The sequence below is a fragment of the Habropoda laboriosa genome, unplaced genomic scaffold (assembly GCF_001263275.1).
Source record: "Habropoda laboriosa isolate 0110345459 unplaced genomic scaffold, ASM126327v1 scaffold561, whole genome shotgun sequence".
Taxonomy (NCBI): domain Eukaryota; kingdom Metazoa; phylum Arthropoda; class Insecta; order Hymenoptera; family Apidae; genus Habropoda; species Habropoda laboriosa.
The window spans coordinates 106,021-120,375 of record NW_017100686.1 but is presented as its reverse complement, the minus strand read 5'-3'; the positions used below and the strand labels follow the sequence as shown (position 1 = coordinate 120,375).

The window sequence follows — 14,355 nt, the reverse complement described above, 5'->3', positions numbered from 1 at the left end:
TTTATATTGTAATATATATATATATATTTATATATGTATATGTATATATATATACGCGCGGGAGCATGGATTTTATATGAATGCATGTATGCCTGTATAGAGCGTGTACATACTTTTTGCACTCCTTTCTAAGCACAACAAATATTACAATATATTTTATTAATGACAATGTCTATGAATCAAGTATGATCTATAACGGGCTTACGAAATTTCAATGAGCTGCGTTATTGCGTCGCCCACGTCTCTTGCGACTGCCACCGGAAGGACGGTTTGAAGAGGCCCATTGTTCATAAAAGCGTTCTGCCTCTAACCATTCTTGATATTTATACCACCATTCTTCCCATTTTATATAATCATCTAAAGTAAGATCTCGAAGATATCCTCTTGCTTTATAATAATCATATCTAACACGGACATCATCCCAACATTCAAGACCTCTTGGTCCTTGTGCTAAAAGTGATTCAGGATAATGCCCTGGTGGTGGAGAATCATATCCTAATCTTGCAATTCTTTCTTCACCCTCTATTACAACTTTCATTGCGTTTTCTCCATCTTTTGTGATTCTCATGTTTTCCATGTCCCTACGATCTACACTCCACTGTGCCATTTTGCCAAATCTAAAACAATTTTATATTCTTGCAAGATTTTTATTTTTTCATGATACAGTCATTATTATGTTAATGCTTTATATTCATAAACGTTATTAAAATAATAATTCGTAAAGAAATATAAAGATACTGCTTCTCTGATCATTACAGTTTTTAAATCTGTAACACATTGCTACTTAAATCATACCGTTCTGATAATGTCATTCTAGGTGGACCAACATGCGATGTTGTGGAAGAACTATCACTGTCTTCGCTAGGTGAGGATTCAGGTGCAGGCCTAATCATTTGAGCTGATCCATGACTTGAATGAGTTTTTTCTACCTTTACAGGTTTACGCATCTGTACAAGTTGCATAGTTACATAATGAAATAGAAAAGAATATGTAAGTGGGAAAAAACGATTAAAAATATAAGTAAAAATATACTATTTTAAGAAACAGGTATTCATAAGTAACTGTGAACAAAGTATGTTTTACCAATGGAATGGGATCTGGAACCCGTGGATCTTCTGGAATTCTAGCATGATGTTTTTCTTTACGCCGCACTTTCGTTTCTTTTTCTTTAACTGTCTTGTAATCCTTTTGGTGACGTGGAGGAGGCTGTGGTGTAGGTGGAGGTGTACGTGGACGTGGTAAAGGAGGTGATCGTGGTCTAGTTCGAGTTGGTATTATTCGTGAACTAGATGGTATAACTTCTTTCGGATGTGCTCGAGGTCGAATTGGCGTAAGTGATCTTGAACGCGAACGAGAAGGCTGAGCAATGCGTCGTCGTTCTTTTGGTGAACAGACACTGCATGATCGGTCAGAACAGGTACTCCCTGTGCTTGGACTGCGAGTAGGTCTTCCTCTAGTATGTGATCTATCACGAGGTGAACGCGGACTTCTAGTTCGAGGACTACGTGGTCTTGGGATATGAGGACTTCTAGGTCTGGGACTTCTTGGGCTTCGAGGATGTGCTCTGCTAGGTTCACCACTTGCTGTGCCACCAACATATAATTCCTTGTATCCACTATGTCTCCATCTATTTGGATCTCGCTCCTCTACCTCCAATAGTTTTTTATTCCAATAACTTGATTGAGATTCGCGAGCTTTCCGCATTACACTATCTAATTCTCTCCGTTTTCCTGAATTTTCACCATGAGGTCTAGGTTGTGATACATTGGTATCCATCCTTAACTTACTAGAACTGCTACCACCACCGCTACCTCCTCTTCGTCTATCATAGTCTCGTGACATCCCTAAAACACAGGATATAAATAAACTGTTAATAATTCCCAACATTATTAACATTTTAATACTTGACATTTCTAATTAAAATGAGAGTATTTATCTACTATTACATTATATAGGCAAGCATAATATATGTACATATGAACATGTATTTTCAACTCTTTTAATTCCATTTAACTTTTAAATATGTACCTGACAGAGATGTTAGAATAAAGAATATAGGAGGAGCGAAAAGTTGGTGATCCGAACTCCTGTGAGAGCAGTGAACACATTAATTTTCAAAACATGATAGAACTCCCATAAAGATGATTATACGTTGGACTAATCGTGATGAGTTCGCTAGAAGGACCAGTACCACTCGTCCCCTGGGTCGACTGGCCTATGTCAAAAATTCTATATGTCACAAATGGGTATCATCTGCAGTGGTCAAGCAGTGGAAAAGTTAGTATTCCCGATCAAAAGCGTATCTCTTTCAGAATTTAAATTCGCGAAATCCATATGTGGTACTGGACATCACCCGTCGCGAGACCTTACCATCGCCACTCTCCGCATGTCCAGAATTGTAGTACGCTTCGATCCACGATCCATAAATGTTGGTCGCGTGGACTTTCAATGAGTCGAACCAAATTCAGAGATCGCCTTTGAAAGGCGTCGCGCGCGCGTCAACCGAAGTCGATCGTGTCCAAGTTTCGCGCTTTCTACCGAACCGAATGCGGACAGGGTGTCAAGTTTATCTCGGGCATTACCCGGGTAATGCCGTACCGGCGGCACTCACGTAGCCGATTACGATACACGATAAGATTACTTATCGACGATACACCGGTGGTACACACATGCGAGAAAATTGAATGAACGTCGCGATAAAGCTTTTTCGCGTTTCTTGACATCATGGAAGATGTCATCCGCGGAACGTCACCTTTTCGGTATGCATTCGAGGATATCTTGTCGCGTACGACTCGTAGCCACACCGAAACGCGACGCGAAATTTGTGGCTCGAGTAACGGATACGTCAAGGTCACGTAAAGGCCTGACTACGCGGTTTCGCGACCGGCAGAACCGTATTTCTCGCGACACCATTTCAGATATTACCTAGGTAACACCTTACTGGTGTCGTAACGGAGTACTCGAGAAGCACGGAATACCTCAAGTACCGCTTGAGGAAATAAAGAGAAAGAAAGAGAGTGTCCGGAACCGGTATGTATGCGCATAGCCTCCTTCGCTCCTTTCTTTCATTAAAAGCGAAGGTCGACTCTTCTCGCTTTTTTCCATTTGCTGCTACACACCTTTGCACTATATTTTTTTAACGTAGCTTCACAAAACTTTTACTCGACAGTATTCGAATAGATCTAACTTTGGCAGCGTTGGCTGCTATTCGTACCAACGCGTCAGAGCCGTTCATTCGTTCGTACCCGACGGTCACTTTGAAAATCAATTGCCCACCCAGTGAGCGCTACTCGAGGAATTTCACGACATTCACCGGGCTCAAGAAACTTTCGAGATAACGACACTCACTTTTCTCACCACGGCAGTTTGCAAACTTGCATTTTCTGGCACAAGAATCAGTGAATCACTTCCGCGTGACGTTCTACGAATGAAGATTGTTAAGACTTTCTTGCTACAGCCGCACCAAATGCAGAGAATGCATTCCAAACCAGATAAGTAGCAGATGTCGCTACAGGAACTTGACAATTCATAAATGCCTTACCTACGAAATCATTTTTGTTGTTACATTTATTCATAATATATCATTTTGCAGACGCTTATGTTAAATAAATAACTCATTTTTTATTTTTATAAAAATGTTTTTTCCATTATTCCTCATATATACATATGTACATATATGTGTGTGTGTATGTTTGTAGAATAAGGCGCGTGTGTACGCAATGCGCGCGCATGTATGGGAGTACAAGTAAACGTCAAATAAAGTTAAATAGATACGATTACATCGCGCAAGTTGTCTGTGTTTTCTATTGGATGATCAATTTATCCACGTGCCAATGGCTACTAACCATACAAGTGTCCTTGATATTTTTCAAAATTGAAAACAAAAATGTTAATTGCAATTGGATTAGAAGGTAGTGCAAATAAGTTAGGCGTTGGAATTATTCAGGATAAAAATGTTTTGTCAAATGTACGTCATACGTATATTACTCCACCAGGTGAAGGTGAACTTAACCTTTTATATGTTTACCTATTTAATGACATAAATTGATTATAAAAATTATTTACACTTGCTAATCATTTTTTGAAAACTTATTTTGTTAAGGATTTTTACCTCGTGAAACTGCACAGCATCATAGAAAACATATTCTCAGTGTTCTGGAAAAGGCATTGGATGATGCTAAAATAACAATGAAAGATGTGGATGTGGTATGTTATACAAAAGGACCAGGGATGGGAGCACCATTAACAGTTACCGCATTGGTAGCAAGAACAATTGCTCAGATGTATAATAAGCCAATGGTGGCAGTGAATCATTGTATTGGTCATATAGAAATGGGACGACTGATCACAGGAAGTATAAATCCAATTGTTTTATATGTTTCTGGTGGAAATACACAGGTTATTGCTTATTCTCGTCAGAAATATCATATTTTTGGTGAAACAATAGATATTGCTGTTGGCAACTGTTTAGATCGTTTTGCAAGATTATTAAAACTTTCAAATGATCCCAGTCCTGGTTATAACATAGAACAATTAGCAAAGAAGTAGGTTGTTTTATTATAGTTAGATGTTTTGCGTTTGTTGTGTACATTTATAACATTTTATATGAAATTTTATGTACATGAAGAGGAAGAAAATTAATTTCACTACCCTATGTAGTAAAAGGAATGGATGTATCTTTTTCTGGAATTTTAAGTTATATAGAAGAACATGTTTCTTCTTGGTTGGCTTCAAAAGAATGTACTATAGAGGATTTATGTTTCTCCTTACAAGAAACAGTATTTGCTATGCTTATCGAAATTACAGGTATAGTTGTTGTTTATAGTATAAACAAAATGCTATAATATGAGAAACACATTGTACATTTAATTTAATAACATTTCTAGAACGGGCTATGGCTCATGTTAAATCATCCGAAGTATTAATTGTTGGTGGTGTAGGATGTAATGAAAGACTACAAGATATGATGAAAGTTATGTGTAAAGAAAGAAATGCAGTACTTTATGCTACAGACGAACGGTTTTGTATAGATAATGGCGTAATGATTGCTGTAGCTGGCTTACTTCAGTACAAAAGCCAGGGACATACTCCATGGACAGAAACAACTTGTATACAAAGATATCGAACAGATAATGTACACGTTTCTTGGAGGGCATAAACTAATTTTTTTATATATTTATTTTTGTCATAATGTTTGAGAACTGTTAAAAATTTTTAATTTCATTCATTATTTTTTGAAATACAATTTATTATTTTACTACCTTTCTAAAGAATAAAACGTATCCGTATGTTTTGTTTTACAGTATTTTTTATACTTATTTTTCATATTATTTGTAATTTGCATGGCCTTAATCAAAGTTATTACATTGACAAAGTTATTAGATATTGATTCGTTTAAATGTAATTTCAAGTTTTAAATTAAAAATTATGTAAGTCTTAAAGAAATAATCCCTATTACAGATAGGGAATTCCATTATTGAAATATGTAGTTTTGATACTTAAAATTATTCTGTTGTGTAACCCAAATATTTTTTCTTCTTTTCCTTTAAGGTTTCCATTTCCATTTTAGTAATTTAAACGGCCCGCGTAATTTCCCTTTTTTAGTTACATGTATTTTATGCGCGCGCATACGCAACGTGCGCATGCACAAACATTATACAGGTTCAAAATTGATATCGAGCTATCGGTTGTGAAAAGAGAAAAGCGAGCGTCATAGGTGGAGGTCAAATTTTCATGACACGCGCGATAGACAGGGTAGCGTACAATATTCGTCGACGCAGGCGCACGTCTGGCTATAGTCCAAACAATATCTCTGTTGGTAGTAGCAGCAGTTATAATATTAGTAGAATCCGTGTCGTCATCATTAGCGGATACACAATCATCGCTGTTAGCAGTTACAAATGTTAAAAATTCAGATCGCGCAGAATAACTTATCTTTTAATAAAGTTTTTTTGTTATCGTACCAAAGTTTCGATTCTTAATTTTGAATCGTGGGTTTCCCTCGTGGGTTTGGAATAAAGAAAGAAGAAGAGCGAGAAATTATTTTTTCTTTCGTATTACACCTAAATGACCATGTCACATTAACCATTTCCTAATCGATAGACGCGCGAACATCGATTGCAGCGCTTGGTGTGGAACAAGTGGCAGTGTGATACCGTCGTCACTACTAGTCACTACTCGTCACGGTGCATTATTCGTCGTGCTATTCTTCGACAAGATGTGCTACTATATCATGGGGTGCAATGTCTTACTTTTTCGGACGATTTGTACCTGTGCCTAAAACAGAGGTGAGTTATAAAAATCAGCATCCTTTTGTTCAGTTTTGTTCTGTTCGTTTCTACCACTACAGCACGTCTATTTCCGTATAGTAGCTACTTCATTATAGAATCGTACCGGTATACGTCAAATACTGTCCCCGAATAACATGCGTACAGACCCAGATAATATGAATCTCTTAGCTGAATCACTCGTCCTTGAATTTGCTAAAAATCAAATCGTAATTTTTGCTTTAACATTTTAGTAGCGTTGCTTTATTGTTTCCATTTCAATTGTTCTATGATCAAGTATGTCTATATTATTATTACTAAAACAATTTTAACGGTAAATACCAGTACTTACTGTAAACCGTTATATGGACAATTTGAAAACCAGAAAAAATAAAACCATAGAATATAGAGTTTTGCCGAAAATATTCTGTTTGAAAGATGAAAGTATACGGAACGAAAAAGGGGAATAGTATCGAGGCAAAATGATTATTTTTTTATTTGTGAGCGATAATCTTTATTTTTGCGGGATCTTTAGGCGAATTTTCCAATTGCAATAATTTAATGACAACATCGTGGACTGTAACGGTGAATAATTTTGTTTTGACCTATATAAGAGAATAAAGAAGATGAGTCAGGCTTTCGGTTAAGATACCAAGAGATGCAGCTTGTATGTAAATGCTTGTTCTTTACTACTGTGCGGTAACGCTAACCATCCATCTTTACTACTGTTACCCGCGATGATACGAACTCGATCGCGAGAAGTAGCTCGTTCGAATAATTTTCTATTACACTTCGTATGTCGTATACACTTTTTTCTATAGATGTTTCGATATTTTTCTCCTTCTGTAAATCCATATCTATGCGTATCATGTTTATTCTACACTACGCCGTGAATTCGAATCCCAAGCGACGTTATTAAAAGCAAAGAATTTCAAACTGGCGTATCTTACGACACTTTACGAATATTTTTGCTAACCATACAACATGATATTGACGCGTAGCCAAGATCCAGCCTGTATAGTCAAACAATACGGGCGAATAACATGCATTTAAATAATACAGCGTCAAATCTTGTGTGTTACACGTCCCTGGTCTATTGGTTAATGTCGTGTAAAAAGATTACTCGTAACGGATAAGGGTTATCCCTTGGACAAAAGACGGACGTACATGTCGATTGTGCACATAAGCCTGAATAACACCGAGAAATAATAATTTAATCGATAACGGGAACATTCAGCATAACGAGTACGAAGTCACCCAAGAATATAAAGGGAAGAGAGAGAGAGACAGAGAGAAAAAGAGAGCCAGTCTGGAATTATGCCACGAATAATGCTGTGCCGTGACATTTGAAGTACTTCTTGGTAATATCACGAGGATAGAAAATTGATGTTCGACTTAGATATTACTCATGGTTTTGCGTCGTCGAAATTTAATTTTTTCTCCAATTCCGTGACAAAAAAAAAAAAAAAACAGAAAAAAACGCTTGAAAATCAGACGAGAAGTATATCATTCTATTAATGACAAATGTAAAAAAGTTTCTACGAAAAGCAATGTTTGCTTTCGCTTCGAAGAATTCTTACATAGGACAAATTGCACCCCGCGCAATGTTACAGTTGCATTTAAGCTACAGACTTTCTTCCTTTATCTGTATGAAAATTTCATTTGCGTTATCTTAATAAATGATCTAAGGGACATTTAAATGGTCATACAGAGATCGGAGTATTCCGCTTCGCGCAGTTGTTTCCGCCCACACTGATCGATCTGCGCAAAATAGTTAACGGAGTGTACTCCGAAAGAGGTTCTATAGTATAGATATCAAACAATCGTCACGATAATTGTAACTTACGCGTAGCTACCCTTTCCCACAGATTTTATAGGTGTACTAGCTAAACGTATTTGTGATGCGTTCAGAATCACCCTGGTAAAGATAGATCCAATTTATTTGCCTCCTCCTCCTCCTCCTCCTCCTTCCTTAGCTCTTCTTTTTCATCAGATTCGTCTGTCTGTCTGCAGGTATCGTTATACCGTTGACAGAGAATTATCTTAGATGATGTGTTTTCGTATCACGTTTACTTTATCCACTGGGATGGTACGACGATATCTCGTTTTTCTTGTTCAACTGGCTCTTATTTCATATCTATATATTAATTTATGTAATTGTGAGAAAGAGAAGAATCTGTGGGGTACAAGTTTTACGTTACAGTTTGAACATTGTTGTACTTTTAAGTGTAATACATATAATGAAATACTTTATCGGTATTTTCATAAATTCGGTGCGATTATATTATTGTTTCACAATTGAATCGAACTAAATGTGATTTCTGTTTGTTTTACCATCGAGGTTTCTTTTAGGTGACTTTCTCTTACTTTACTCCTTTGGTAACTTTACTCTTTTGGTAACATTATCGTAATTGCTATTTCGAATTACGAAAATATGTATTGTTTTGTGCATAAAGATTTCAATTACTTGTTTGTTAATTCTGATCGTTGAAATTGTTCGAAGAGTTTCCTCTTTTTGTAGAAATTTCAAATATTTTACTCGAAATCTCTGATTCTTTTATGTAACAAATTATTGAAATGTTTCTAAAATACAGAAGAATGCAAGTTTATTATGAAATACATTAGAATAAAACATCGAGAATGTAACATTAAAATAAAATACAATATTACCGATACGATACAATGTTGAAAGGGATAAAAAGACATTTCGTCGATTTCGTTGATAGAGTTTTTTTTCAGAAGATTTCCGATAAATCTTTATTCGATTAATTTCAGTTTTCTACTCCTGCCTTGTGCAAAAACGGTCGTGTCTCAGTTAGACGAACGCTAAACACAAAGCATAATTAAGAGAGACAGTTTGATGTGACACAGATCAGTGACCAAAGTATGCAAAAGTTGCAACAGAACAGACTATTAGAGATCGTGCTATTTAATTGTACACATTTTAACGACTTGCTCCTTGAATTTTACTTCCACTTACTTGTCAGAGGGAAACAATTTTTGCACATTTCTTTGCTCTCCTTTCGTTTTTCCTTATGTATCATTGCAGATCAGTGCTATCAATCGCGGCCACATTTCATCGTTTGCATCTATTGTGCGTGTACACTGTCTAAGGGTATTTCTCTTCTCTACATTAACAAATTTCGTAAAGGAAAACACTAAATTTGATCATTTGCCGATATTCGAAACGCTAATTGAGAATTGTCGTGAATGAATTAAGAACACGTAACACGAGTAAATTATAAATGAAATAAAACCAGCTGATACAGATAAAGTAATGAAGAATTATAAATAATATTGGTCGATAAAATTAAGAAAAAATATTTCCATAGAAATTGCAATTACATGTTACAATATTTGGAATTGAAGGGAAAAAACGTCTTATGAATAATGTAGAAAGTTGAATGAAAATTGTACCATCTCTATGAAATGCTTACATAAATACCGTACACTGGTGTATTGTATAAACATACGCTGTTTCGTTCGTACACAAAGTGTACCGCTTCTTTATTTTTCTTCTTTCAAGTATTCTTCTTATACGTGTAATTTCGTATTTCTTTGGCGTGCATGTTTAATAGCCATTTATCGTAACTCACGGCATTTCCTCAAAGTAATCGCTCCTGTTACATATTGATATCTAGACTTTGCACGAGCCCACGTGCACGATTCAATCAGCACTATTGAGACAGGTACTTTTCACAGGGAATCTAGGTCAGAGAGTATTAACCTCGTATATAAATAGTACGAGTCACACATAATGTTTGCAGCACACACTTTTTGGATTTCTTACCGAAACCCTTCTTTTTTTCTTCGTTTTCCCCTGCTTTTTTCTAGATGGAAACGGTACTTCCAAACGTTTGCCGAGAATCCACACAATCGTGCATATATATGATGCACATATTCCGCCATGTGTACGAAAATAGTAACACCACGGGCAATATAATAATATTAGATTGAAAATTTCGCCTCATTAGAGGAAGCATCGTGTATTTCCTTTTTTTTTTTTTCGTCACAATTTATTACGGACACCGTGTTTCTTTCCTAAACACACACACACACACACACACACACACATAGACACACATTAGTGGAATTCTTCTAAACAGAATAGGAGATGCTCTAAACTCTAAACAAATCTGAAATAACGTGGATCTTATTTTCGTGTCAGCTGAACGGCAGGCGGTGGAGTATCAGATATTAAGGAAGGATAGAGAGCTGCGATGAATCATAAAAATAATCTCTATTATTCGGTTACATTTCGTAGTACAAGCAAGCACATGTGTGTGTGTGTGTATTACATTGGGTGCGTGTGCATAATTTCGTAAATAATAAAATGAATTTATACATGGTGTACCTCAGCTAAACGGAATCACCTAAATATCCGTCTTCTTTATTATTACACGAAAAACACTTGCCAGGACAACACTCGCACGACGTTTAATTCAAGCTAAAAGTGAATCACATACTTCCAACTCGTAGTTTGACTAATTTTACTCATTCCTTTTAGCGTTTCTATTACATATACATATATATATTTTAGTTTCAAGTGGTTAACGAATCGTTGATGTTTTCTTTCAGATTATGACGTGGCGCGGTTTAACCGAGCCAATGGAAGAGGAAAGACGTAGGTACGGATGAAGCACAAGAAGGGAAACGAGGGTGAGGAGGAGGAGGAAGAAGAAGAAGAAGAAGAAGAAGAAGAAGAAGAAGAAGAAGAAGAAGAAGAAGAAGAAGAAGAAGAAGAGGAAAAGAAGGAAGAGGAAGAGGAGAAGGAAGAGTACAAAAGAAGGAAAGAAGGGGACATAATAGGAAAAGAAAAAGAGAGGAAAAGAGAGGAAAAGGTAGAAAACGAGAGAAAGCCGAAAAGAACCTTATTAGCCGATGCATTAATATCATAAAAGTAATAATAATAATAACAATAAGAATAATAATAATAACAATAACAACAATAATAATAAAATTAAAATAGTAGTAACAGTAATCGGGTGCTAGTAGTACAACGGTTGCTAAGCGAAAAGAGATTCGAAGACGTCTCAACACTGGCGGACGGGGAACGTAATGGGAGCGCCGTGGTCACGGGCCCGGTGCTATCGTCGTCGTCGTCGTGCACGGTGCCCTACATCGGCACCGACCAGGGTTTCGTGTTCGAGGGTGGCGGCACGACGACGTTGCAGCGGACTGGTGCAGCCGGTGCATCAGTCGCTAGCTGCACCGGTAGCGGAGGAGGAGCAACAACAACAGCCCTTGGCGTGAGTATCGGGTCAGGAAGCGGAGGAAACGTGGTAGTCGGGTCAGGGGTTAGTATGGGCGGTGGAGTGACGGTAGCGGGAGGAGGGGTTGTCGTTGTCGGTGGAGGAAAAACTGGTGTCGGAGGAGGAGCAGGAGGAGGAGGAGGAGGAGGAGGCGGTGGAACGAATAAGGAGGTCCGGTACGCTCCATTCTCCTCATCCATAGGACCGACCGGTTCCGTGGCGCCGGGGAACCTGCCGCCGCCGCCACCGCCGCCGCCCCTGCCGCTGCAGATGCAGCAGCAGCGTGCCTACTCGAGGTCGATGACGTCCCTACCGCCTGAGCCGTTTATGATCATGAGGTCGAAGGCCCTTAACAGACGGGTCTCGATCAACGTCGGTGGCGTTAAGCACGAGGTACTATGGCGTACCCTTGAAAGGTTACCGCACACGCGTCTCGGCCGTCTCAAGGATTGCAACACCCACGAGGCGATCACAGAACTCTGCGACGATTACTCTTTAATCGACAACGAGTACTTCTTCGATCGGCATCCAAAGTCCTTCAGTTCGATATTGAATTTCTATCGTACCGGCAAGCTACATCTCGTCGACGAGATGTGCGTACTGGCGTTCAGTGACGATCTTGAGTACTGGGGTGTCGATGAGCTCTACCTCGAAAGTTGTTGCCAGCACAAGTATCATCAGCGAAAGGAGCACGTGCACGAGGAAATGCGCAAGGAGGCTGAGTCGCTGAGGCAAAGGGAAGAGGAAGAGTTCGGTGAAGGACAGTGCGCGCAATATCAGAAGTGGCTCTGGGATCTACTCGAGAAACCGACTACGTCCATCGCTGCGAGGGTGAGTCAATACTATTCTCAATATGTTCGCGTCTGCTTTACCATCCTCTCTTCTTTTATCGAGTCGAGAACAATATGTAGAAGTCAGAAAGTCGAGAAAACGTCGGACCGATAAACCCGGTTGCGTGCATCGGCTTGCAAGCAACATCCCGCAATGATTCAGACGGACAAAATTTAGGAAGGTATATTTCGAAGATCGAATTCTGAATCGGCGGAAGAATTTGAACTCGAGCCAAAAATCACCGCTTGTCGCAATAACATGTATCATTTGACATTGATGAATTTTCAGTTCCGAGGGTCGACGTTTAAAAATTTCATCGCGTTGTTTCGTCGTATTTTGTTTATTATTATTTCAATTGCTACCATTTCAAGCAATTTTTCTCCGCGTACTGTAACACTGTTGTCAATCGTATTCTTCCAGTAAATCATTTATCAACTGTGTTGTCATTTAACTAAGTAACGTTTTCGGTTGTTTCTTCTTTTTTCTTTTTTTTTTTTTTTTGTACGTTCTGTTAGAGCAAAACGAAAATTTGACAAAAAGATTTAACGGTTAAAGAATGTTTTTCCCTCTAAAATTGTGTCCATACAATCCACTTATACCGTCTCCACGTTTACAGTTTGTGCTGGAGCCTTAATTTGAAGAAAGGTATTATTAAGTTGATGATAGTAGAGCAGCAATTCGACGTAGCTCTCGTATAGATGAAAGAGTAGTGAGAACATTTGTCTTTAATCTCGCTGTAGAATTACAACTAAAATAGTAAATCAACCTGTCGGGTTTGATTTATATCAACGATTATATACCGTTTTAGTTTCTCAATCCTTTCGATGATACAATTACGAACACAGTATGAACGAGAATAATGAATGGACACCTGTAAATTGTTGCTCGTACAAAATCCACAAGAAAGAACGTCAGCTAACAGAAATAGAAATTCTTGCATGTTTTATACTTCTTCATTAACAATCTCGCGTTATTAATTTCAAATTGTGTACAGTATACTTGTACATATTAACAGATTGTCAAGCAATTTTTATCATTATCAATCTCCCATAAATAGTATAGTTGATGTTACAAATCGATGTTCCTTTTCCCTGTCAGAGCCAGAAATTAAAAAACACGCGTGTTCATCGAGCATAATCGATAATCATGATCAGCAGGTACTATTTACTAAATAATTTAGACAAACCTTTTCCACCCTCAGATATTTTATCGATGCATTTCTTTATTTCACTATTAATCAATATTTATTGATTACAGTAAGGTGTAAGTATGTATATACATACATATGTATATATTAAGGAAAATAAAAGTATCAGGGTGTAACCTTAGATAAATCAATAATTCCTGAGATGTTTCCAATTTTTCATAAGACGTGCGTATGTTTCGTTGAATATGTGAAACGTTCGAACACTGAATAAAGCATAACGTCATATCAAATATTTCAAATATCTCACCAAGTATTGATTTTTCGAACATCACACTTTAATATTTTCACACGTGAAATACTTCGAAAAGTCGATCTATATTAAAAAAAATGCAGTACCCTTAAAAAAAAAAGAAGTGTAATTACACTTTATAAGCGCATCGAAGCACTTGCGAAAGATATCGTGTTAAGGGATGGTGGAGCTTGTTAAGCAGTGCAAAATTTTCATCTACGACTGTTTTCCTAACTTCACTCGAAACAGCTATAGTTGCCCAATTGTTAGAATTACCCTGTATATGTATATATGTATACATATATACAGGATGTACCACGTAACTGTCTCCACGATTTTTCAGGTACTTCCGATAATCTGAAAAAAAAAATGTTTCGAATAAAAGTTAATCAGCTTTGAATAGGCTGCAAATTTCTTATATTGCAATTTGTAGTCGATTGAAAGCTGATCAATTTTTATTCAACACACTTTTTGTCAGACTATCGGAAATGCTTGAAAAATCGTGGCGACAATTACCTGGTACACTCTGTGTATGTATGTATATATATATACACATATAGAAATGTATAT

The 14,355-nt window shown here is 37.4% G+C and overlaps 3 protein-coding genes across 9 annotated transcripts in view; 2 read left to right on the top strand and 1 right to left on the bottom strand.

The window, feature by feature from the left end:
* Positions 1-60: 60 nt before the first annotated feature.
* On the bottom strand, positions 61-3,456 carry LOC108576896 (serine/arginine repetitive matrix protein 1). 5 transcript variants are annotated; one of them, XM_017939965.1, is made up of 5 exons: positions 3,120-3,456; positions 2,029-2,087; positions 1,084-1,844; positions 796-947; positions 61-617 (listed from the first exon to the last, which is right to left on the bottom strand). In XM_017939965.1, the coding sequence occupies exons 3-5, from the start codon at positions 1,840-1,842 to the stop codon at positions 212-214; spliced, it is 1,317 nt and encodes a 438-aa protein (XP_017795454.1). In that variant the 5' UTR covers positions 1,843-1,844; positions 2,029-2,087; positions 3,120-3,456; the 3' UTR covers positions 61-211. The 5 variants fall into 5 exon arrangements, with proteins under 5 accessions (XP_017795454.1, XP_017795455.1, XP_017795457.1 ...); XM_017939966.1 differs by having other exon boundaries at positions 3,349-3,456; XM_017939968.1 differs by lacking the exon at positions 2,029-2,087 and having other exon boundaries at positions 3,349-3,456.
* Positions 3,457-3,821: 365 nt separating this feature from the next.
* Positions 3,822-5,158, top strand: LOC108576916 (probable tRNA N6-adenosine threonylcarbamoyltransferase). The gene is made up of 4 exons (XM_017939989.1): positions 3,822-4,001; positions 4,103-4,544; positions 4,628-4,806; positions 4,887-5,158. Exons 1-4 carry the CDS (start codon positions 3,887-3,889, stop codon positions 5,156-5,158), a joined length of 1,008 nt encoding a protein of 335 aa, XP_017795478.1. The 5' UTR covers positions 3,822-3,886.
* A 6,360-nt stretch (positions 5,159-11,518) lies between these two features.
* LOC108576929 (potassium voltage-gated channel protein Shab) overlaps positions 11,519-14,355 on the top strand; it is a 32,995-nt gene continuing 30,158 nt past the window's right edge. For 2 of the 3 annotated variants that reach the window (XM_017940006.1, XM_017940003.1), the window contains exon 1: positions 11,519-12,349. In XM_017940006.1, coding sequence (XP_017795495.1) covers positions 11,570-12,349 — 780 coding nt within the window. In that variant the 5' untranslated portion in view covers positions 11,519-11,569. The remainder of the gene's footprint in view (positions 12,350-14,355) is intronic. The other variant, XM_017940005.1, reaches the window with a different exon arrangement.

Excerpts from the sequence above, each read along its gene's own strand:
- LOC108576916 (XM_017939989.1), top strand. The coding sequence starts at position 3,887 with ATGTTAATTGCAATTGGATTAGAAGGTAGTGCAAATAAGTTAGGCGTT. Across the intron at positions 4,545-4,627 it reads ATAGAACAATTAGCAAAGAA|AGGAAGAAAATTAATTTCAC; the intron begins GTAGGTTGTTTT and ends ATGTACATGAAG. Across the intron at positions 4,807-4,886 it reads TATGCTTATCGAAATTACAG|AACGGGCTATGGCTCATGTT; the intron begins GTATAGTTGTTG and ends TAACATTTCTAG.
- LOC108576896 (XM_017939965.1), bottom strand. The coding sequence starts at position 1,842 with ATGTCACGAGACTATGATAGACGAAGAGGAGGTAGCGGTGGTGGTAGC. Across the intron at positions 948-1,083 it reads TTCCAGATCCCATTCCATTG|ATGCGTAAACCTGTAAAGGT; the intron begins GTAAAACATACT and ends CAACTTGTACAG. Across the intron at positions 618-795 it reads AGAATGACATTATCAGAACG|ATTTGGCAAAATGGCACAGT; the intron begins GTATGATTTAAG and ends AAATTGTTTTAG.